General features: G+C 37.5%; 1 protein-coding gene across 1 annotated transcript; it reads left to right on the top strand.

The window, feature by feature from the left end:
- The first annotated feature begins 345 nt into the window (after positions 1 to 345).
- Positions 346 to 25,954, top strand: SELENOF (selenoprotein F). The gene is made up of 5 exons (XM_039556010.1): positions 346 to 642; positions 3,971 to 4,138; positions 13,356 to 13,419; positions 21,047 to 21,096; positions 22,745 to 25,954. The coding sequence occupies exons 1-5, from the start codon at positions 574 to 576 to the stop codon at positions 22,874 to 22,876; spliced, it is 483 nt and encodes a 160-aa protein (XP_039411944.1). The 5' UTR covers positions 346 to 573; the 3' UTR covers positions 22,877 to 25,954.

Raw genomic sequence — 25,954 nt, 5'->3', positions numbered from 1 at the left:
CATTGGGCGGTGCTGCCGCGGCCCCGCCCTCCACGCAGTTCGATTGGCCCGGAGTGGGAATCGCCCCTCCCCGGGCGCTGACTCCGCCTCCCCCTCTGAGCCGCCGGAGCGAGGCGATGTCCCGCCTACATGCGTCCCTTCGTGATTGGAAGGCGCTGCTTGAAGTCCCGCCCATCCGCCCATCCTCGTTGGGCACCGGCACCGCGGCCCCGGGGAAACGCACAGTAGTATTGGTCAGACTGGCTGTCAATCACTGGGCTGGGCCGCTGTGCCGGTTGGCAGCCGTTCCCGGGAAAGGGGAAAGGGCTTTATTCAGGCTTGTTTCCGCAATGCCTGACTAGCATTGGGGAATGGTAGTTCTAGCCTCGCTGCGAAGCACTGCTCTGAATAGACTAAAATATCTTTGCTCTAGAATTCCAGAAGATATTCTGGATTAGCTGTTTCTGCTTGTGGTGCCGGGGGCTGGGAGCAAGTTCAGTGTTCTCCCGCATCAGGCGGTGTTTCGGTCACCCGCGATGGGTGAGGTCCTTCCCCGGCCCCCGGCGGCGCTGGCAGGGGCGCTCCGGCACCAAGATGGCGGCGGCTGCCGAGCTGGGGGCGCTGGGGCGGCGCTGGCTCTGCTGGCTCCTGGGGCTGCAGGCGGTGAGAGCCGGGTCCGGCGCCTTCGCGCTCGGGGCTGAGCGTGGCTGCAGTTTCTGAGAGAAAGAGAGCGGGTGTGAGGGCGGGGAGGGCGGAGTGAGACGTGTCCCAGTGCGGGAGGCGCGGGCGCCTCTTCCTGCTCCTGCGGCCGTGGCCGCCTCTTTTGCTTTCCGTGTCGGAGGCTGGGCTCTGCTTCTGCCTTCTTCCTAAAATAGTTTGTATTGGTGCTGCCTTTGTTTTAATATAGTAAATTATTTGGTGTGAAAACAAAGCAACAGTGTAAAGTGTATTTGAAGTCAAAGCTTTGAAGGAGAGAATGCTGATGAAATGAGGCGCGTCACTCACTAAGTAGCTGAAATTATCTTGTTCTGATGGGAATTTACCTTCTGAAGTGCGAGGATTTCTTTCCAGTCCCAATCAGAGACATTTATTATGATTAGTACATTTATTGTTTCAGGATAATATGATAGTTAAGGTACTAAAAATTGAGGGAAAATATTAGGGAGAGAAACCTTCTATTTATTCTTTCCTGTACCTCTCTGTAGTTTTATTCTCAAGATGTTTGGAGCTTGCTATGTAACCAAAACTGCTTGAGTGAGGAATTGCCACGTAATGGAGTCTTTACTTACTTTCATACACTGTGTTTTGGTTGGTTCTTTCTCACACAGACACAACCCGAAAAAAAGTTCTCAGGAGACTACTGGCCTTACGTTTGTGGATTGTGTAGGGGTCTGCTGGGCAAACGTGTGAGGAGCAAGGCTGCTGGAAGCAAAGTGACAATGCCAGTAGCTCTTTTACTGCTCCAAGGTGAACAGATCCAAAAGTGGTGAAAAGATTACAATAAAGCTTCAAAGGGGTGGATGGCAAGCAGCAAGGTGCAAGAAAATTGTTTTAGTTGCTATGCTCATTAGTTTAACAAGTGAACAATAACTAGAATGTAGCTTTGGCTGTGTTTGGAATGCTCTTTAGGGGCTTTTTGTACTACTGTGCCATTGTTGTATTTGTTATTGTCAGTATCCCTCAGAAAAGATAAATATTTTAAGAAGATAAATACAAAATACTTAAAAATTAAATACCTTAGTAAAAATACTAAAAAAGATAAATTATTCCAGTAGAACAGGGTTCCATTTTTGCTTGTCTGTTGTTATACAGTGTTCTGTAGGAAGAAGAAAAATAGCTTTCTGCCTGACAGAATAATGTTTTCAGAATAGTTTTTTCATGTATTATACTCCTCTGTTCATGCTTTAACTCTTTTTTTTAGCAGATACAGAGAAACAAAATAATGAGGCACCTAATATGTTTTCTACCAATTCCCAATCCATGATATTTTCTGTCACATAAGTGACCTGTCTTTCCTTCAACTGTAAGTTGGCCACTTCAGCAGAGGAAATGGGGTTTGTCTCTACCTTACTTGAGTGTGCTGCATGGATTAGGTGATATGTGAATGTGACAAGAAGTCTGTTTTGCTGAATGACAAACTTAGTTTTTCTTCTTTACTTTTCTGTTTGGCCCAGCATAACTTTTCTGAGTCTTGTTCTGTTATCATCCAGTTGAGTTTGCTGGTGCCCTGTCACTCATCTCTGAACGCAGCGGTGCTGATTGTTTTTTTTGGTGCTTTGGCTGTAGCAGGGTTTGCCTGAGGTCTTTTACCCAGCATGAAAAGCATCTGGGAAAGCTGCCTTCTTTCTCTCCTTTCTTAATTTCCTCTCTCACTTTTTCCCCTCCAAAGCAAGCAGCTGGAAGGGAAGATTTTAAGCCAAAGTGTGAGAAATCCATGTGTAGAAAAGTGGGAATGTGAACTTGCTACAAGAAAGATATTGAGGTGCTGGAGTGAGCCCAGAGAAGGACAGTGGAGCTGGGGAAGGGTCTGGAGCACAAGTTCTGTGAGGAGCAGCTGGGGGAGCTCAGCCTGGAGAAAAGGAGGATCAGGGGGAACTTACCAGTCTCTACAACTGCCTGAAAGGAGGGTGTAGCCTGGTGGGAGTCGGCTTCTTCTCCCAGGTAGCAAGTGATGGGGTAAGAGAAGATGGCCTTAGGTTGCACAAAGGGAAGTTTAGATAGGACATTAGGAATAATTTCTTCACTGAAAAGGTGGTCAGGCACTGAAATGGGCTGCCTAGGGAAGTGGTGGAATCACCATCTCTGGAAGCATTCAAAAGGCATGTGGATGTGGCACTTGGGACAGGGTTTGAGGGTGAACACCGTGGTGCTGGGTTAATGATTGGACTCGATGACCTTAGAGGTCTTTTCCAACCTTAGTGATTCTATGAGAACAAAACCCAAATATCATTTAATTGTTGTGATTGGTTGCATTATTTTTGCTGCCCATAAAAAGCAGAACCGGTGTTTTACATAGAAGCCATGTAATTGAATTGCCTGTTGTAATGTATTGCTAATAAATCAGAATTGCAGGTTTTTATCTGCACTTCCATGTAGATACAAAAATGCTGCTAGCAAGGATTTTCTTGCTATTTTCTAAGCCCATGAGAGACTTTTCTCTCTCACAGAAGAGGTAGCAGAATTATGTAAACAACCAAACACCTGCAGCCTTGAAAAGTCTTGTTTATAGTATAGTCGGAAAATATTTTGACAATGGATGTTTTAGGATTTTAGCCAATCACCCCAAGGGGTGGCTGATCCTTTTCCAATTAGACTATGAAGAAAAAAGTCTATAAAAGAGTTTGTAAAATAATTAAATCAATCAATCTTGCTGCATAATTCTGCCTGCTGGATCTTCTCTCCTCCTCCTCCCTACGGCTGCAGGACACGGTGATATAACCTAGGGCTTAGGGCTGCGGTAATACTTCCACTTACAGTATATGCAATTTTCTTGTACCATTAATGCAAACATGAGATTAAAATCCTACCAGTATGTCTTGTTGAGCAGTTTGGTTAATTTCTGGTTGTGTTTTTCCCAAGCTTAGCTGTTACATTACTTTCCAAGGGTGTTTTCAGTGATACGAAACTTACCGAAATTGTTTTTGAAGAGGAGGCTTTGGAAAGCTGTAGCTGATTCATTACCTTTGGGTTTTCTTCTTAACTTGGAATTAGCAATAGGAAAGCAGTAGAATTATCAGACGTGTATATAAATAAATTTTGGCAGGTCTGATACCTTGAAATGTACATACTATGAGTGTCTGGAATTCCCTGTTAGTTTAAGACCCTTCTTCAAAATAGGGTGGTGTTTTGAACCCTTGGGCTGACCATTTAGGCATTTTTGTAAAACAGTCACAAGAGACTTACTTGTTCTCTGTCATCACTAAAGCATTTAAAGTCGTCTTTAAAAAAAATAAAAATTAATACTAAAGTGTAACATTGTATTGACTTTCAGGTAAGTGTTTATGGAGCACAGTTGTCATCAGAAGCTTGCAGAGAGCTGGGCTTCTCCAGTAACTTGCTGTGCAGTTCTTGCAACCTTCTTGGGCAGTTCAATCTGAATCAGTTGGATCCATTCTGCAGGGAGTGCTGCCAAGAAGAAGCTCAGCTGGAAACTAGAAAGGTGAGTTTTGGACCAAATCCCTTGTGGAATAATTTAACGTGTTATGTTTATGAAATTTTAAATTTAAGAAAGTATATGAGAATCTGGGTTATAATTTCAAGAGGAAAACACAACATTTATTCAAAGCCCAATATACATCTACACTGTCTAGATTGGCAGACTTGCCATACTGCCATAAAATAGTGTCCCTGTACGAACAGGGGAATCTTTGGTTCTTTGGCAGCCCTTCTCTGCTGTGACATGACCACATTTGGGAACTATATCCAGCTTCTTTTAAGAGGAAGATAAATGGGATTTGAAGAGGGCAAAAGAAGAGGATAAGGAGAGTGATGCTTGATGACAGCTCCTGCTTGGTCATTGACCCATAGCATAATGGCCAGGATAGCTTAGTTCAGTCCTGAGAAACAAAAGGCTGGCACAGCCTCCAGGTCAGTTCCTGGAGTGGCTCGAACCTGATTGAAGCAGGACTGCTCAACTCCATCCTGCAGTGGTGAGAACAGCTGGATATTTGGGGAGTGATCTCTCTCAGAGCTCATGCTTCATTAGACCTTTCGTTTATCTGTAGTAAATAAATATCTGTGTTCCTTAAGGTATGTTATCCATGAAGAATTTTTAGAGTTCTTGAAAAGAATACATGTTGTCTAATATGTGGTAATTTAAGAGTGTTCTAGAATATAGTGAAGATAAATCAGGAAAGTAGAGGTTTAAAGGAGGAGAGATGCTGAAATTATTTTTAATGGTTAGGAGATAGTGAAATAACTGACAACATGAAATTAATGAGGAAATCTAGCAGGTTTCTCCCATGAATTAAATTCAGCCTAATATATAAAAACAAAAGTCTGCCTTTAATTTTTAATAAAACCACTGATTACAGTGTTTGGTACAATATATTAAGTATCAAGAAGCAAGTGTTTTAGATTGGAAGAGAATTAATAATTAGTAGTTTCCTAATATTGACAGACTTTAAAGCTTTTTTTTCCTACCCTCTTGCTTGGAGAATTTTTCATCTTACTCTGAAAAACTGCATCTCAATGTAAGATGTTTGACTTTCTGATTAGCAGCCTGACATGTTGCTGAGCTCCAGAGCAGTGGTGCTCTGGGTTTTGCTGAAGCTGTGACTACATGGTTGAACATCCTCCAAGTACATGAATCTTTTTTCTCTGAGCCATGATTCCAGTATGTGATGTAGCTTGCTCATTATGTGAGCAGGTATCGCTTCCCACGAGGGGGCACAGCAGGTTGGTTGTCTGTGCTACAAACAGACTTGCAAACTACTGGAGTTCCAGGACAGGCTGCAGGTTTTAATTTAATTCTCTTTGCAAGTATGTGGCAAATACTAGAAACAGGGAAAGCAAGAGTTAGTTTATTGCATGACTTGTGCCTGAGTTCTAAATGAGAATTTAAAATTAAAGGTAATAGCACATCTATCTGGGAATTTTTATGCAATTGCTGCTTTTCGCAAATGATCTGTGAAATACCCTCGGGCCTAAAAATACTTCATGCTGCATAGTATCAGTGCAACCTCAAATGAGATGTTCACAGATTTGAACTGTTTCATAGCCTTGAAAGAAGTGTATTTATTAATCCTGCTCTTGTTACTGGTCCAGTAGTTTGTGAATTGACGTTGTGGAAAATAGCTGTGAGATATTCTTGTTACACAGAATTTGTCTTCCTCTGAACTTCTGCTGACACCTGTCCAGTGAAATATTTTAATTACTTCATAATTGGACTGTGAGTAAAATGAAAAAATGTTCTGGTTATTTTCTCATCCTCTAGAGATTTTGTATGCAGTCTCACACTAATTCAGAAGCTAGTTTAAACAGTATTGCTTTAGACAGCTGCAAGTTTTAAGCCTCACTCTGTCAGATGCAGAGTCCTGCTGGTGTGTAAAACATAGAAGGATGAAATGGAGGTGAAGCTAACTGTGCGTGAAATTGTAGTAGCAGGAGAGATTGTCCGTATTTTGCAGTAGCTGAAAATAGCTGCACTCCATCTGCAGCTTCACTTAGGCTGTGTGATCATTTCAGACATAACTATAAGCATATCCCATTAATTGTATATATAATCTTAGATTTATCTCAACAATATATGCATGTCAAAATCCAAATGGATTTCAAAAATCAACTCTCTGATAAAATTTGCAATACATTAAATTTCACAGTTGCACTTTGCAGGATTGCTACAACCCATAAAAGTTACCAATATATCTAAATGGAGCTTTGAAAAATATATTTTGCTCACTAATATTTGTTGAACTTGAGCATTTTAAATTTTTACTGTCAAGTATTTGTCATGTTGTAATGTTAAAGTGTTTGGTGACTTAGAAAACAGGACATCAGGTGTAATGACTAGGTGCTTCTTCTATTAAAAAAAACCCAAGAAAACAAAATGAAGGCTTTCTTAAAACTCCACCCTCTTACATGTGTAGAATTCCTAAATATGTGGTCTTATGAATTATAAGAAGGAATAGAAAAAGGTGACATTCTTGTTCAGACTTACATTTTAAAACTCAAAAAATAGTTTACAAAACTCACAGTAATTATTGGAAATAGAATAACTTGAAGTGCTTTTGATGCTTCAGGCTACTCCTGTGTGACCCAATTTACATTCATTTTTCAGATTTGTTTTTTTCTTTTCATTTCACTAATTAAAGTGCTACACTCAAATTGCTGTTGACTGCCTCCTTGTTTTGCCAGAGGCTCTTAAGTTGAATAGTTCCACTCTCATTGGAACTTCTGGTTTTCAACTCAATGGTTAAAAACAGAGAACTGCTTAGAATTCATTGACATTTCGGTGATGTAAATTAAGTGTAAGTCATATCAATGCTTACAGAAATGAATTAGAATTTTAGTTTACTACTTCTAGCTGTTTCTCAGAACCTGCATCTTTTTCTGTCTTTTGATATGTTCTCTAAAATCTCTTGGCTACTTTGTAAAAAATCAAATTGTGTTTTTACATAACTGTATTCCTTATTTCTAACATGGTACACAAAAATGGTTCCAATTCATTGGTTTTCTAGCAAGTGTGACTTCCAAAATAGTGTGATTCAATGACAGCATACTTTATTTAACATTCAAGTAAACAATCAGAACTCTGTAGGTAAGACTAATATGTCATACGATCTCCTTTCAAAGTTTGCCCTTAACTCAGTGTCCCGTTCAGTTCATATAGGAATGATTTTATGGACTATATTGATAAGGAATTTGGGGGAACTGAGATGATATTTTTCTTTCTAATTGAGAAAGTCTCTTACCAGTACTGTTGCTTCAAAATATTATTCACAAACATTCCTTGTACTAAAAATGTGCTGCAATTGATGTCCTTCCTCAAGAACTTTTACCATGTATGCTCTTTCCCTTCCCTAACATGTACGTGATGCTATTGGCAATGAAAATGAATGTTGACAAGCAGTAGTCCTAGATAAGGAAGGTGCAGCTAACTAGTCAATGCCTAAGACAGAAATTTACTGTCTTTTGTGTGGCTCAGATTCACCAAGTGTTCATCTCTGTCAGATAAACTAAGGTAAAATGCGTTATCTGTCTGTAATAGGGTAAGCATTACCCATGAAAGAGCTCTATCTAATCTTATCAATGAAAAAAAGTTAGGGAAGCTATAAATGTGAATTTGCTAAATGTGAGTTTCAGTTGTTGTTGTGCATCTGTGCTGGTGAATGGAATGGGTTTAGCTGATTAAGGCTGACCTTCATCTAGATAAAGTACTGGCATTTGACTCTACATTTGTTGAAGAAACTTCAAAAAGTAAAACTCTCAAAATAATGAAATGCGCAAGGTCAAATAAATATCTCATGAGATCTGTTCTCACTGTTTTCTTTGCAACTCTAAGATGCTTTATTTTTTAACAAAAGCACAGACTGGAGAATAAAAGAGATGTTCAGGGATTCTACTTCTAGAGGTAAGTAGGTGCTTAGATGGAATCAGATGGTAAAGTCCAGAATTGAAACCTGACCTGTTAATTCCTGTCTGTACTCTTCCGCTTGCATAATTCTGACTAGGTCCAAGTGAGAGCCTGTATGTAGGAGCCCTTTTTCTGCCACCCTTCTCTATTCCACTCTGCCTTTCACCCCCACTCAAATTGGGTATTCAACACCACCTAATCCAGGCTACAGCTCCAGAGGTCTAAAGCTGATGGTTGCTCAGCTTCTGCATTTTCTCTTTCACCCTTGTGCCAGATCTCTTGCTCACACAACCTTACACCACACCAAACATTTCAGAGACCAAAGTTAATAAAAATAGGCTGCCAGGAGCAGAAGTCGTTTTGTAACTTTTCAGTGGTTATTGGATTTAAACAGCACAAATGTTTATAGAATCCTGCAAGGAGGATATCATTTAACACCAAAAATAGTGATGGATGACATATTTCCTGTATGCTGAAGAATGTAATAGTAATGCACAACTATGTTTTGTATGTACAGAATAAAAAGTCTCCTTTAAGTCTCCTAATCAAAGCAGAACTCAAAGTACTGGAGATCTCCAAGAATGCAGATTATACAATCTTTCTTAGTAAATTATTTCAGTGCTTAAAACACCATCATTGTGACTTTTTTCACCCTTATATTTGGTTGGAATTTCCTTCCCCGCAAAGAAATGAGAGCTTTGATTCTGCTTCAGCTTTGTTCAGAGCAATTTGCCTGTAATACATATCACTAATCACAGGAGTAGCACTGATTCACAAAACTGGCATTCGACTGTTAGACTCTGTTGCCACACTCTTATTTAGAGTTAGGCATCTCCCTTCACAGGATAATGAGCTGTCAGTGGTAGAAGCTGCTTTGTTGCTAAATTTACTGATGACATCAGTTCAGTATGATGTGTGAGTGTAGCAATGACTTTCTTGGCTTTCTGTATTACAGAGCAGTAATTCATAATGTTCCTGGAAGTGAGGCTTTCTGACTTCTCCCTGTTAACCCACAAATTCTTACTCATGTTCTGCCTCCAGGAAAAGGAAAGACAAGAGTGATTTTGAAAGTCTTGAGCTGTCCGTATAACTACAATCTCTCCCATAGAAAATATTTTATAGTTTGTATCTCAGTGTATATTCTTTTAAAGTTTTCTAGTTTAGAAGATTAGTTTTCTAATAAAAGTCACAAATGAAGTGCTAGTTAGAAGAGTTTAGGAAAAAGCAAAAGAAATTTTCAACAAAATCTCTTTTTGCTGTAAATTTCTCAGAAGAACAAATATTAATTAACCTGTTTTGCTTTCTGGGTGTGTGGCTGGAATACGGTAAAAATTAATTTGCATGCTTTCATGAAAGGGATCATTTACCCTATTTTTCAACAGTACCATTTTTCATACACCAAAGAACTTTGTCATTAAGAATAATAACATCTGTATTTTTACTTAAATTTTTTGAAGTTGATAGGAGGTGAGGAGCCATCTTCTGCAGACCTGCTTATATCAGAATATAAAATTAGAATTGCAGTGAATTTCATAAAAACACTGTTTACATTGGAAAGAGAGTTGTTACTAAATATTTAGTGGAAGATAATCTTGTGCCTGAGGCAAGTGAAAATTCTAGAGGTTTAGCTGTAATCATAAGTTTGCTTTTCTTCTTGTTCTCAGAACTTAACTATATTTTTGAAACTGTTTGATATTAGGAGAGGACAGTATGTACATATCGGAGAGAATCCAGGTACCATAAAGTAGTTATTGACCCTTTTGTGGCTCTGCCTTAAAAGTCTGTTTCATTTCATGTTTTAAGACATGCTGGTACTGTATTTTTTTCAGCTGATTACAAACAGCTGTACAAATCCAGTCTGAATGACACTTTGTAACCTGTGTCAGGCAGCCTTTAGTCTGTAGTTAGAAGAAAGCAGCATGCAAAGCAAAAGTGTCTTAGAAGTAAAATTAGGTATAACTTGCTGTATTTTATGAAACTTTTTTGACACCTTTGATCTAACATAATTTTTTTAGGATCAAGGAGCAATCTCTGTTCAATACCACTTTTTGCAGTTCAGTTTGGTCTGAATTCCTGTTTGGTTGTAAACATTAATGGTTACATAGCAGGAATGTTACTTTTCTTCTGGAGTCTTCACCGTGAGTAACTGTGATAACAATACTATATCAATGTATAAATGAAGCACTGCTGGAATTGTGTCTTGCAGAAATTGCTTCATTTCCCTTTCTAATAGCAAGTGAGATGTTTTCTTTCATGTAAGTTAAAGTTCCTTACTTTTACAATGCATATTTTTAACTAGCACAATTCTTACGTAAATGGTGTTATTCTGCTATAATTAGTGCTCTCCTTCATTGTTAAAGCAGACATGACCTATAGTGTGGTTTGTCTCTCTTCACTTGTGAAGAGCCAACCTGATTGCATCAGAAACAAGAGTTTCAGGTGCTTTCCAAAAACTTTTGAATGAAACTGAACTCAAGTTCACGCTTTGGAGAAGATGAGGGAAAAGTTCAGGTATTGTCACAATAACCTTAGAAAGCATTCTATTAGAATGTTGGAAAAAAAAGCTAAGTTCTTTTTGTAGATGCAGACATGAATCAGCCTGGAAATCATAACAGCACTTGTTTTGGATGTTAGCATGGACACTAGTAATCGTTTAGAGAGTCTATTTCATTGCTTTTAGTACTAAACTCACTTTCATGAGCACTAAAACAAGTGAAGCATTACTTTAAAATGAACTGACTCATGAGTTAAGCATTGTGTAATGAACTGACTCGAGATGTTTGTGCGCCTCCATGCTGAGTGATACGTGTCATTCTTATTAGTCCTTGAACACAGTGACTGCCTTCACAAGGAAATTTGGAGAACATCTGCTCTGGACAGAATGAGATGGGAGCAGCAGCACATATTAACAACTATGCTTTTGTGGTGGGCTAAGTGATGCAAATAAACCTGGTTTTTTTTGCAAAAGACACCTTTGTTTAGAGTTATAAATGAAGCCAGTTGATTCTTTTTTTCTGGTCTAGCTGTTGAGATAGCAGCTGTTTGTCCCAGCATGAATCTAAATCTTTTTGTACCAGAACAGTTGGGTTTCAATTATGGCAGAATTATAAGCTCAGAATTTAGACATCAATGATTGAGCTGTTTTCTTTGTTAAATTTCTATCAGATATTGGCCAGGAGTTACAAACTGGGAGTAGTGAGTAGTTACATATTTTAGATTCCTACAGTGATCTTGTTCCATAAAAATACTTGTTGGAAGGAAAAAAAAAGACTAAGAGTAATTTGCAGTAATGAGAATTAAAAAATGCTTATTTTACTGTTGCCCTAAATGTTAGTGTACCTAGCTTATGATAGACTTACATAAAATAGGTAATTAGCTAGATAGAAGGCTATTTATTCCTTTGTCTACTTCTTCATACTGACTTCTTGATAGAAAAATGTGGATAACCATCAGTATCAGAGAAAGCAGTATAAATGGTCAGTGGATTAGTGAGTGTACAAAGGAATATGTAAATCTAGGATTGCTGATAGAATTGTTGAACATTTTTTAAAGAACAAGAAAGAGACATGGTAAGTGAAGTTTATAAACCATTATTCCATGTTTCCTCCATCTTTGTAATTACTTCATGTTTGAATTCCAGAGAAACTTTAATTATGCAAGCTAGTATCTGAGCTGTTTAGCACTGCTTTTTTTAATTAAAAACCTTTATTTGGGTGGTGAAAAAGCTTTAAAAAAATCTGGTATTTGTGATCTCTTGAGTATTGTTTCATAGTAGTTCTGGGTTTTAACAGTCAAATCTGAGGTTTTTATCTTACATTTTCAACTAAACATTGTATTTATCTATAGTTAAGCAAATTTCTGAGATGCTGTTCTGAACAGATAATGCAGTGTAACAGTCTCTTTTCAGTTTCCCATGGAAATAATGATTACTGATTAGTTCACACCAAGAGAGAAGTTGTAACTCCCTGCAAATGATTAGAGTATTTCTTATGTTCTAATTCATAGTATTTAAGCAAATACTGAGTTGGACCTGAATTCAGAATTTGAATATTCAGAAATGAACATGTATTTCTGACTGTCCATAATGCCTCCATATGATGGGTGACGAAATGTTAATAAAATTGTCTTTGATATTTCTATATGATGTGTGGTTGGCTTTTTCAGAGTGGTTCATGAAGGTTACTTTTAATTACTTGTGTTCACAGTTCATATTTTAAGTGAAATGTGAATTTACTTAATTTCAGTAAGGTTATATTTTTCTATATCCTGACTTGCACATTTGTTATGAAAACACTGTCTAAAAGAAAATTAAAGCAGAGGTTTTAATTGTCTATGGAAGGTAATTAATTAAATCTAAAAATTTTAAATTAAGCTCATTCTGTCTGCTTATCTATAAACAGTGGGGTTTAAGGCTTAGAAGGATGTGATTTGGTATGCAGTATTTTATATATAGTATATATACTATGTGTAATATTAAAATGCCTAACTTTGAAGTATGAAGTTCTATTTTAGTAGCTGGAAAATCTGTTGTTAATTTATTTAAGATTCAGCAAACTACAGAACCATTTGCATGTTGCAAAAAAAATCGCAAAATAGTCTAAAAATATGACAGTATGCAAGATAATTAGGTGGAGGGTTTTTTAATTTAGATATTATATAAAATTGAAATTAATTTATATTTTAAGAAGATTGAGTATCATGCACAGATGACAGAAGTGATTGACATCTAAGTGCAAGTATCCAAGTTAGCCCAGCCTGTACATATGACTTCAGCTAAGGCCTGTTAATGTGATCTGTCCTCCTCTGCAAATACAATTAACTAAAATCAACCAACAGCCCAAATGAGAAGTCACTGCCTTATCTTTATTATAAGTCTTTCACTGTCCAAGTTAGGTTTAAAGTGGAAACCAAAGTTTCTTTTAATGAGATTTTGTTAGTATCTTTGGGAAGGAAGAAATACTTTTGCTATTATTAGCCCATAATTCCCATTGTAACATGTCCAATTGCATTTTTTAAAATGAAACTGTGCTTATACCAACAGTGTATCTCAAATCATCTTTATTTCTTTTTACATTTTTAGTATAATGAATGAAAATTATCATGTATATTGGGTGAACAGTCAGTTGCATAAAGCAGAGACAGGTCTGGAACTGTGATTCTGTCTAGGATATTACTTGTAATCAGCATCAACAGAATAGCATGTTGTCTTCTCAGAGAAAAATAGTTCATCAGATAACACACTATAAATAAACTAGTAATTTAGATTACTTTTGTCATTAACAGCATCTGTTTATTATTACAGCTTTATGCAGGAGCTGTCCTAGAAGTATGTGGATGAAAATTGGGAAGGTTCCCTCAAGTCCAGGGTAAGTAAAGCTACTAGTATTCTTTCAAATATGAAATACTGTCACAGCTGAATGACAAAATGTACTTTTAAGTACTATTACAAGTAGTCATAAATAGTATATTATATCAGTAAAGTTGCATTGATCTGAGACTCATAGAACTGGTCTCCAGTAACTGATAGATGAAATTATATTGTGCACTTACGGAACGACTTTATTTTCACAGATCCTGCCATATAATTGTTTTATCAGTGGATAATGACAGTCCACTAACGGGAATGGAATACAGTAGTGTAAAAGGAAAATCAGTACCATCAGTGTGTAGTGGGAGGAAGCTGCAGGAAAAGAATCTGTGAGAAATTTCAAACTGGACTTTGCTTATAAATTAAGGAAGAGCTTAGGTGATAGGAGTACTGTGGTTATTTTTGGTTTTTTTCCTGTGATAATACTGCACTTTGGACATAGTTGGACATAAGTGCTAATCTAGCTTTAGAATTAAAAATTGCACAGATAGCATGTCTTCATCTACCATGGGAAGTATCAATACCTCCCAGTTTGAAGGCTGGCTGACAAACAGTGGGGGAAAAAAGATGTTTTAAAACAGGTTACAATTTACGTAAGTTGTGCTGCTTTATACCCTTGCCTGCCACCTCTGCCCACACACAGTTGAGATGAATGACTACAAGACCAGAGCAAAGCTGTTTTCTCTTTTCCACCGTATAAAATGTCAAAATAAGAATTCTTCAAATGACTTGTCCTACTTGAGGGATGTGAGGAGATCAACTTTGTTAGCACAGGAGTCCATATTGTGTCCGTGACCGTTCAAATTTAGCAAACATAAAAACATTCCCAACTGTTGTTGCCCATTCACTCAGCTGCTTTATGGTTCTGGATTTGTAACAGTTAAGTGCTCATTTGAGCCATAGGTTTGAAGGAAAAGGTCAACCTGTTAGCCTGACTCCAGCCTGCATTATGCCCTCAGTTACCTTCATGTGTAGGTCCTTGCAGAAAATGGCCCTCAATTCCTGCTGTGTGCACACCTTGAAACATGTTCCAAAGACTTGGAATGGTGCAAAAGGAAAAACTTGAAAATTGTGTGACTAGTTCTTTTTCCTTTCAATTCTTGGTTATCTAAACCTCCTCAAATATTTATTCCATTAATCATAAAGCTTACTTTTTAAAGTGGCTGGATAAATTTCATTGTTTTTTAAGTAGGATCTCTGTTTTGACTACCAGTTTTTACTTGGTACAGTAAGAATTAAAAAAGGACTGAGTAAAGCACTTAAATTTCTCTTTTTTCTTTTCATCACCAATTTCTGCAGCTACTCAATCTAAATTTATCTTCACCAAATTTACTGCTAGGGTATTAGAACAGGTTGGAAGATGGGATATCTACTAGAGGCATACTTAGAAATTTTAAAAAGCAGTAGAATATATTTTTCTAGCTGGTATTTGTCTTCACATTAGTATTAATCTCAGAATACTTAGATTTTGTCCTTTATTTTAACTTTTAACAGAAACAATGTTTAATGTCTCCCTCTTAAGACATTTACATTCAAGAAGTGTTTTTATTTCAGCTTTTCACTTGGACATTTGCTATGGACGTTAGGTTTCCTGAAGGTCATGCTGCTGTTTTTGAAGCATTGTCTTTTTAGGCTTCATTGAACTGTGTAGCCTGTCACTGACAAAGTCTCATCACAAATAACTGAATTCTTTTCCATAGCTTCTCTGAGGGTTTTCTTAAGAGTTTGTTTGGGTGTGTTTGGGTTTTTTCCCCAGAATATACACAAAATGGCACTGTTAATTGCAGGACTGTGTATGTATTAGAATTACATGGATTAGTGTATGTTACTCCTGTATGTAACTGTGAAGTCTTGACCTTTAAGTACCTGTGTAAATTGTTTTGTCACTTGGCTTAGTCCTACAGACTTGATGTGTCTCAGACTACTTCGGGATTATGATTTATTTGGCCAAAGGATGAACAGTGTTGTTTTGTTGGTTTTTTTTGTTGTGGTTGGATTTTTTTAATTATGAGATTCACATATTAAAGTAGTTAAGGATTGAAATGAGTTGAGTTAATAAAGGTTTGTAAAAGTTACACTGTTGGAAGAAGCTGTGGGTTGCTCACAGTTACTAAATGCAATATTCAGTGGTCCTTCTCTATCAAAGTTTCTTTCAAAATTACTGGTTATATTATCTTCAGCTATAAACAGTTGCTGAATACACCTGTGTGCCTGAAATATGACAATCATTACATATGGAATATATTTGTATATACTAGGAAAGCAAAGGAGTGAGAAATTATGAAAAAAATCTAGTCCTCAGCAAGAGGATGAAAAAGTCTGGTCATCAGCAAGATTATCTTAGTCTGGAACTGGATTTTATTGTTTGTAGTGTCACACCAAACTACTAAATGCTTTTGTGAAGATGGCCAAGGATGTCTATGAGGTTTTTCAGATACAGTTTCTTGTGATAAGTCTGATAACAGACCACATTTCTGTATGTCTCTTTTAAATTCAGTACTGAAATATTCTTACTGATAGTTTTCCCTTAAAAATAAATTGCTCTATTATAAATGCTGTACTCTAAAATTAATTCCTATATTACATATATTTTGAAGTTGTTCTGTATAAAACTGTTCTTAAATATTTGTCATTTAAAAGCACTCCATCGAAGTAGAATATTAAAAACCTCAGTGACAAGATTCATAGATGAAGCAACATCTTAATATACTAGGTAACACAAAATGTGACAGTTTTTGGCTGACATCCATAAAACTGAAACTCTGGAATAGCATAATGAATTAGCTGGGTCAGTGATTAATCTAGCATATTTGTTTTAAGTTGACTTTTCAGTGGCAGCTGTGTCCTGTTCATCATGAGATAGGAGATTGTAGGAGTCTAAACACCATTCTTTCCAGTTTGTTTAAAAAACTGAATTAGACTGGGTTTTTTCATTGAACATTCCTTTCATATTTCTCTCCATTCTTTTTTTTAAATAAAATAATTCTCACCTCTCCCATTGCAACTCTTTTAGTTGAGAAATGGATGTGCTTCCAGCAGATCTGTTCTAGAAACAAGGTCCTTAATCCTTGAACTCCTGCAGTGTGCACTACATGAGATCCTCTGACTTCAGTCAGTCAGCACTATTATATCACCCAAGTTCTCCAAGTGTGAGGGGGATTCTTTTAGCTACTAAAATACAATTTCTTATGGGATTATATTGTATGAGGTAAGATCACTCATTTGCTAGTTATTTTAATCTGTAATTCATAAATACTGATGAAAGAAAGTTAGAAAATTATATTAACCTTAAATCTTGCACGGATAAAAGCATTACTAAAACTCTTGGTAAGAAATACGGATATTGTAGTGAGAGACAAGCATTGCTTTAACGTAATCTTTCATAAACAAATGACTCACAAATTAAAACAATACTTCCCTTCAGATTCAGAAATGTCTCTTGCCCAACTGCTTATGCAAAGTACCCTGTCATAGGGATTTTTTGAAGTTTCTTCTTCTGGCTTGATTGGAACTCTGTCTTGGATTCATTGATGAAAGCATGTGCTTTTTATAAAATCATGAACAGCTGCATTGTAACTTGATTAAGAGACTACAAATAGTTGTTATTGATGCGCCATATAAATTCTTAAATTTAAATTTTTATCTCAAACTGAGGTCCCCAAAAGGTACAGAGCTATAGTCATTAAAATGGAAATGAGTGCTTGCTGTGTGCTGTAGTTCAGTCTTTTTGCTAGGCTTTCATGGTAACTTTTGAAGCAGACTCATACCATCTTCAAAACTGCAGAGCATGTATTTGTCCCCAAAACAAGTTATTAAAGGCTCTAAGGGAAGACATTTTGGCTTGCCCAGTGATTTACATATTCACATTTTTAGCAAATATTGCCAATTGTCTTAGCAATGCTTAGCTATTGGTGGCATTATTAAATGTTGGAATTTCCTGTCTTCATAAAATGTCCCTCTCTTACTCTACCTCTAATTTTGGTTTCTTTTTCATAGATTTAACACTTGATAATTGGCAGTGCCTCAATAAAATGTTTTTTTAATTCAAGTTCATTTTAGGTACAAAATGATCAAGTCTGTATGGTCAAGTCCTTTGTGCCTTTTTAATGTAAAATTCTGCAACATTATGCACGCAGTTGTGTCTCCAGTAAAATTTCTTATTTTCAAATGGCTTGTTTCTAATAATTCATGGCCAATCAAGCAGACTACCCTTTAGCTTATCTGAAGTAATATTACACTTGCTTTCTGTTTATTCAAGTTAACTCACAACAACTGTTTGTTCTGCTTGGGGAGCTGTGGTGTCATGTCCATTCTGGGTCAGGAATTTCTCTTATGCTGTGTCCTGCTGCTCCTAGGAGAGTAGTGCAGGGGTGTGTGTGTGTGCATATACACAGACTTGCCCTTTGGGCCACAGTGATTCTTAGATTCCTTAACAGTCTCCACTTAGAACTCTGGGATTTAATTCCAACAAAAGAGTTGACTTTCTTCTAACACCTCTTTGTTTTGTATCGAAACAAATGGCCATTGTAACAATAGCAGTGAGTTCTCCATTCTACTGTGTTCATAGGTACAGGCTGCTTTTAGATTTTTAAAAGCACTGTTCAATGCGGGCCAGGCTTTAAAATGCTCGTACGCACTTGATCCTTCTCTGACCTTGTAGTTGTAGTTGATTGCATGGCAATCCAGTCTTCTCTTAAGGAACATCTCAGGAGTGCCTTCCAACAGAAGTGCTTTGGTACTCATTGTGTATAGGAGCATAAGGTGAAGTGATTTTGCAAAGGTGTCTGGTGAACAGCTCTGACTTCTGGGCCGGTATTTAATTCACCAGAACATGGGGTCATGGCACCAAGCTCAGAGTTCATCTTACAGAAGTCACAGTGGAAAATGCCTCTCCTGCTTACCCGTGCATGGGTTAGAGGCAGGCTTGTTTCTCTGTGGTGTGTAATTTCTAAAGCTGCTACAGAGAGGAGAAAATGGGGATAGCTGGGATAGGATTTTAGTATTAAACACCAAACTACTAAATAATGGTGGTTAGATGATGGGCAAATACCCTTCAGACATAGAACTGTAAGAAGCATTGTTGATGTGAAGATATAGAGGGGAAACTGCTGGGGCAATGTGAAGGTGGAGCATATGCATCACATCCCATGATAGGCAAATAGTCATGTGTTCCAAAATTTGCACTGTAGCTGTATCTGACATCCTAACCCCGTCATTTCAAAGGCTGCTGATTCAACTCAAGGACTGATTTTATGGAAAGAAAAAAAAAAGTGTTTGATGGGATAATCTGTGTTTTTAATGCATGTCAGTATTTGAGTTTCCCATTTGAGCTTCCAAAATTCAGAATATACAAATTAAGTTATTTGTACGTTGAGTGTTTTTCTTTGTTGCATTGCAAATTCAAGTGAGCGATGCTGAAAGTCACTATGATCAGCATTAGAAATAAATATGCCATAACAGAAACTAATTTTGTTCCAGCTGTCTAAAATTTCAGGAAAAATGTTCTGTAGTGCTTCAGCTTTCAGAAGATTTAGACATTTGACATTGATACAAGTGTGTAATAGCTACTTTTAATGTGGCAGAATGTAATGCTGCCTATAGAATACTTTCTTCTTCCACCTAATGCTGTTTCCACTTTATGTGAGCTTGTTCAGTCCAGCACTGCAGCCAGAGAACAGCCTCTCATGTCCAAAGGAGCTTTCATCTGTTGCTCAAGTAACAAATCCTCACACCTGTTACAAGCTTAAAGTGCTGTAACCTGAGGTCCCTCCCAAAGGCTATTTTTTAAAACAGTTGAGTTCCAGAGTTCAGATTTGCTTCAGAAACTTTATCCATTTTACTATGCTCTCTTACCATTCTGCAATTACCCACTGTACTGACTGACTCTTACAACCTGCTTTTCGTATAAAGCCCTAGAGACTGATTTCAGCTGTAGATTTAAGTTGAAGAAAAATGTGGAAAAAATCCTCAAGAAACACTTCAACAGTCTGTGGACTTAACAGAGAATAAGAAATTTCTTTGCTGCCTTTTTGCATGTCACTTTTGATGACAGCCAAGACAACATGTCACAAGGCCAAGGAAGTTGAAAATATGTCTTTGAGTTTAAATCAGAATCAAATTGCAGTATGTGAGCAAGTACTGGTTATTCTGGGCTATTTGAAATTGTTATACACAGCTTACAATATGGCATTAGTGTACAGTCCTGTAGAAAGAATAAAGAGAATGTCTCATTTTCTTCAGGGGCCTGGTACATCTGGCAGCTCCATGGGCCACTGGTATTTTTTTACCTTGTTTATACTGTGTAGTGGTTGGTGCAGAAAGCAGAGTATATGATTTTGATCTGTACTGGGAGCTCAGTGGAAGAGAGAAGAAAATAAGTGCCACTCTGTCTAACCATGCTGAGAAAGTGTTAAGGTAACTGTCTGCAGTAATCTAAAGATAGGTATAAAGATGGCAGGGGCTATCTCTGCAATTACTGAGGAAAGCACTACACTTTGTCAAGCAGTATGAAACATTAGTCCTGAGGTTGCACTCATCTCCATGCACCAGCTGGATGCACTGCAATTTGTGAGAGATTCATTGTTGTCTAACCTTGAAAAAGCAGCTTTAACATGCAGCTGGCACCCTTGTAGTAGTCAGTCTATACTGACAGGGTTCACCCTTGGGGAGATGCTACTGACGTACTGCAGGAACATCCTGAATCCATTTAATGTCAATACAGACACTAAATTCAGCTTTTAGCACAACCTGACTGTAAGAAGGAAGAATGAGGACTGCAATTTTCTAAATAACTTTTAGAATTCAGACATTCATTAGGGTGAAGTGCTTCAAAATAGGGGATTATGCTCAGGATTGTCCTGAAATACTTCATATCGTCTTTTCAAAGTTAAGGTTAATGCAAGGCCTGGGTTGTGCTGTTAATACCTGCTGCCACGTGCTGCACGTGAGGAGTTGTGCAGCAGCAGTCCCCCTCAGACCTGGCCTTCTCTCCATGTAGCCCATAGAGCCGTGACACACACTGCCTTCAGGAGTGTCAAGAGAAGAGGAGATACCAGCTTCTCTTCCTGTTTTCTTGCCTTGTTTTCTTGCTGGTTTTCAACATGTAATCTCAGAGATCTCTGCAAGACAAGATTGTCTGTCTTGTTCACCAGAATAACACCTCGTCCCACAGTTTCCTGTGTGCCCTGTCCCCCGCAGAGCTGCAGTGTGTGTGGAGTGTGCTGATGAGATGGGTGTCACACTCAGCCTCCCTCACAAAGCTTATCCTCAGCCAGATTTTGATCGCTCCAACGCTTTTCCTCACATTTGCGTAGCAGCAGCATATGGGCCAGTCTGCTGAAGGCTGTCAGTTCTATGTGCAGATAAATTGTGTAACACAGTTGCACTGGTTCAAGGAAAATCCAAGCAGATAGAATTCTTTTTTGGATTACTAGCAAAAATAGGTGTTCCTTTGGCATAATAAGTTTGGTATTATTAATTTTGTGAAGGTACTAAGATTTTAACATTAAAATATATTCTAAAGCATAATTAAAAAAAAAATTTGTGGAATACTAATTTGATGTAAATCTACTTTATGCAAGTAGGGAAGAACTTGATTTTCTTTCTTTCTTTTCTCCAAACCGTAGCTTTTGTCAGGAGTGATAAGCCGAAACTCTTCAGGGGACTGCAAATCAAGGTGAGTAGTAGCCTAACTTCTTTATTTGCGAAGTTAGGAAGAACTAAGTTTGGTGAAGACCCCTATTTGCTAATCAAGTAATCCTTTAGCAGAGGACATATATTTGGATTGCCAGTGTGAATCTTTACAAGTTCTTGCTAGTAATATTGATTTGTTTACTGCTCAGTAATTGGTTGGTACTTATTCTTAGTTGGTGGTGAGGTTATAGTTTATTTTATTATTGTTTGGTTGGTTTTAATCCAAGAAAAAATTATTATTATAGCAGATGGGAGAAGAATCTGAGGAATATTTATATTTTGTTCTTACTTTGTAGATATCTTGGATTTACTCAAGCTGTTCTGCCACTGTTTCTTTTTCTCCTGTTATCCCCTAGCTTTCTTATGGAGCTGCCATTTCCATACATTCAGTGATTCTCAGATTTTGCTTCTCCCTCTCAGAATTCCGTTGCCGTGTTCTGTTGTGCTGGTTCTTCTCTATATACTTCAAACATGCATATACTATAGAAATGCTTAGAAATGTATATACTGAATGGTGTTTCTTATGACCTGCATATATGTAAAGTTGCATAAGCTGCACTGCCTTAAGCTCCAACAATTCTTTGGTTTCAAGATCTAGTCTAAGACTTCACCTTTCTCTTAAAATCCTGTGTGAACTTCAAGTGTACTTCACAGATACACATCTTGATTCTCACATTTTGTGCTCTCATCTCTATTGCCCAAATGGCACCATCTGGAATCACTTCATAGCTATGCATGGCTGCAATAAGTGATTTGTCTTCTCAGCAGCAGATTCTATGTAAAGCAGATTTCCTCTGTCTCACGCATTCATGTCTCTGTGTCCTCCAGTTTCTTTCAAAAGCTTTCTCTCCTTCTGTACTTCTGTTTCTTTTTTTTTTAACTTTATAGATTTATTGAACATCAAAGCAGTCTAGACTACAATTGGTATTGAGTACTACCAGAAAAAAAATGTGCAAATGAATCTGTGTTTATTTCACAAGACTTTTGAAAAACTGATTAGAGGTGCCACTAGCTTCATTAAGTAAAACCAACTAGGTTAGCCCAGTTGAGCAAAGTGAAATACTCCTGGGGAAATCTTTCCATAAACTTAAATGGTCAGAGCTTTCTGATACTGTTAAAAGCTTTTATTTGCATTACTTGTTTTGGTTGGAGAAGTGCTGAAGAATTCTGTTACCAGCAAAGCATAGTAAGCGCAGATACAACACAGCAAGAAAGAATGTGATTACATTAGAAATTGATAGTAGAACTTTGACCTGTTAAAGTGACACAGAATTTCTAAAATAGTAAAAAGGCTATTGATCATATAAGAAAAATCATTCATCTGCTTGATTCAAAAATCCAGCTTTGGTAACTTAAAGTAGTTGGAGTAAATACCCTCTTTCAAAGGCAGGCCTGTGGCACTGCCCCTCTGCACATGCCTTAACTCCTGTGGCACCAAGGAGAAAAAGGAGATGTTTCTGACACCCACCCCCACCCCCCTTCATTTGACTTGTTCACCCACTTTCCTCTCTCTGACATTAAGTGCAAGTCAGAAGTCTGAACTGATTTAAATCACTTGAGAGCAGGGGCAGTGTTAGTACGGAGAATGTGTTTTCCACCCAAGGTAATGGACTTTTCTTTTTCCCCCCCAGTATGTGCGTGGTTCTGACCCTGTACTAAAGCTGCTGGATGACAGTGGGAACATTGCAGAAGAACTGAGCATCCTCAAATGGAATACAGATAGCGTGGAAGAATTTCTAAGTGAAAAATTAGAACGTCTATAAATGATTGCTTTCTGTCCTCTTTCCTTTTCGTATTTTGTCATGGTAATCTTCTCAGATGAAGTGCACTACAATTGAAGAAACATTCCATCATCAGTATTAGTTTTAAAATATCTGTTGTGCTGTACTAAACATCTTGTAATTAGAAGGGAAGCTTCAGCACACGTATCTGACAAGTTGACAAACAATAGCTTGTCTTAACATTATTATTTCAGCTCTTAATGTATTTATCACTAAGAATGCTTTGTTTCAAAGTTAATTATGCAAATCTCAGTTTGTTATAATTTGGTCTGTTTTTACAAATGCTCTTAAAACTGAAGAGCTTCAAATAATAGAAATGATTACCATGCTTTTTGTCTGCTGCTCTTTCTAAGGAAGTTAGAACCAAATGCAATCTATCTCCCAAAGAAACTTGGCTACTAATGCCCTCCTTTTTTTTGTATTTGAACTGTCCTTTTATAGAAGCTTTGTTTACAGTGAGTACCTAATTCACAGGTTTGAAAGCTGTTGGAGGAGCTCATGCTCTGATACTATAAAACATTTAGTAAGTACACTTTAGTGAAGACTACATAGAAAACCTCTGAGGTGTATGAAGTCAGATGTCAGGTGTGCTTTACATTAAGTGTTTTGCTTCAGAAAACATGAGCTATAACTCTTGAAAAAGCTTTCCTTCTAACTTTCAGAAGTTTATTGGAAGTCTGTTTATGAAATTAATTCAGAAACTGTTCTTTTAAAATGTATATTTTTCCTTCTCAGTTGAAATTTATGTGAATAGGGAATATAGACATTATGTATGGTAATGAGTAAAATCCATTAAGACTTGTTGGGTTTTTTCCACTTAGAGTCAATAAATATGGTAATCAAGAATAATGTGGGGTTTTTCTGAAGTCTAATTAGCAAATAAGTGTTCCCTGTAATTACTTCATGCTCACCAGGTTGGGTTGGATGGGTATTATGCTATGGTCTGAAGTGGTACACAGTTTTTGTCTTCATCTATAATTTTGTATCTCCAGAAATTCCTCTATATTTTACAGACTTTATTCCCAGCTTTTGAGAAGAAATCACCAGCTTCATAGCAGAACAATAAACCTGGGACTGAGACCACACTGAACTATCAGAATAATACACTAAGGTGATTGTTCAGGCATAGCCTTCTGAGTTTTTATTCCTGAAATATTCTTATAAGCTCAGAGAGAGTGTGTGCAGCTGACTCCTCTTCTTATGAATATGCTCTTGATCTTCCAGATGACTCAGTGTGAGACAGCTACAGTAGTGGTCACCACTGTCTTGGAGGAACATGATCTGTACATAAAAAGCACAAATCTCTGCTTATGCTGACTTATCATAGTCAACCATGGATTTGTTCTTGGGACATATGATGTGTTAAGTCAGCAGATGAGCCACAACCAAAACATGTGGCATGACAACCCAGTATTCTGGTAGTAAAAATATGCTGCCATCCACTGGTCTTTTAATATACTGACTCTCTCCTATACTTCCCACTCCTATGTTTGCCAACAAGGGATTTCAGTTTCTGTATGGATGACTTATGTTATTTTAGCAGAATATTTTAACCTTGTTCCTCTCTCCAGCTTTAGGTGCTCTATACCATTCATCAGAGATTGTTTGCTTCATTTGGTATCTGTCAAATACTTCTCTTTGCTTTCCTCATTTCTTTCCTCTTCCTCCTTAACATGACAGCCAGTGGTTTTCTGACCTTCAGCCTCCCTTTTATTTCCATGTCTTTCTACTGCAAACCCAGTACTTCCCTACACAGACTTTGTCTTCCTACACCAGATCCTTCCCTGCTGCTCTTATTTGTCTTTCAGAGAAGCAAGGAACTCACTCTTGTATCAGATGACCTTCCCAGAGTGGAGGAGGATGACAGGCCAAAGAATTTCTCCCCCAGCATAACTGAGTCTTACACTGGAGTCCCAGTGCTCTTCCTGCAATTTCTGACCTTTCCCAGTACTGGTTCTCAAGTATTTCTATTAAGGAGACTGGAAATAAGCTTTTCTCTCAGTTTCCTCCTAGGTTCCTGATTTGCTGATTCCTATTCCACATACTAATCTGGCCTTGGATACTTATTCCCATATTTTTAAAGCATGCACAAGGTACATTCCTGTAATTCCCTATATATAGGGATATGTTGAGAGTCCTCCCTGATTGTGTTACTGGGCTGCTGAGCACTGATTCTACTCAAATCTGCAGCTTTTAGCAAAAGCTAATTACCTGCACTTCCTGACCTGTTGGCTGTGCTCTGTGCTGTTCTAAAGTGTGGAATTCATACTGTCCTGCCTTTTGTCTTTCTCATTCTGTCCTTCAGATGATACTCAGGTTCTTGGCTCTATAGACATGTGTTAGGAACATTTAATATTCTGGCATAAATGAGCTGGGCTTTGTGCTAAAAGAGGCAATTAGAGTGGGGAATAATTTCTTTTGGAAATTCTTAAGTTTCTATTTATTGGTGAGAGGTTTTTTTCTCCAGTCTGCAGCTGTGAAAATTCATAGAGCTCAAAAGGTTATTTTGGTTTGTGGCAATTAACCACACAGAATACAAGGTTGAAAGCTCCAGTTTAAAAAGGAAGTGATTCATTTTTACTTATAGCCATGATAAGCACCCAGTACTTCATGAAAGGCATTCACTCAGACTTATGTAAGAATTATTTAATCTTATATAATGCTCTTGTTGTGCCAAATCTTGAGAGTTAATGAAAGGACAAATAAAAGCAGCAAGCATGCATGACTGAGTTGGAACATGAACTGTCCATCTACTACTCCTATCTTTTAAGAAGGAAACAAAGCAGTCTTTTTGCAGTAGAGAGTATCTGTGCTTTTAAGAAATATATATATATATATATATAAAATATATATAAAATATATATTTTACACATATATATGATATGTAGAGGAACTTGAAGCATAGTGTACAAGGTACTTGGAAGGGTTTCCTGGATACTTGCTTAGTCATAGATTCCTGTAATGTGAACCTGAATAATGTAATTGTAGCAAGCAAAAATCTGTTTCAGAGCTAAGGGAAACCTTCCAGCAGACATTAAAATCATGGGAAGAAAGCAAGTA

The sequence above is a fragment of the Corvus cornix genome, chromosome 8 (genome assembly GCF_000738735.6).
Source record: "Corvus cornix cornix isolate S_Up_H32 chromosome 8, ASM73873v5, whole genome shotgun sequence".
NCBI classification, from domain to species: domain Eukaryota; kingdom Metazoa; phylum Chordata; class Aves; order Passeriformes; family Corvidae; genus Corvus; species Corvus cornix.
The sequence above is the reverse complement of the archived record's forward strand: the minus strand, read 5'-3'. Positions and strand labels throughout refer to the sequence as shown.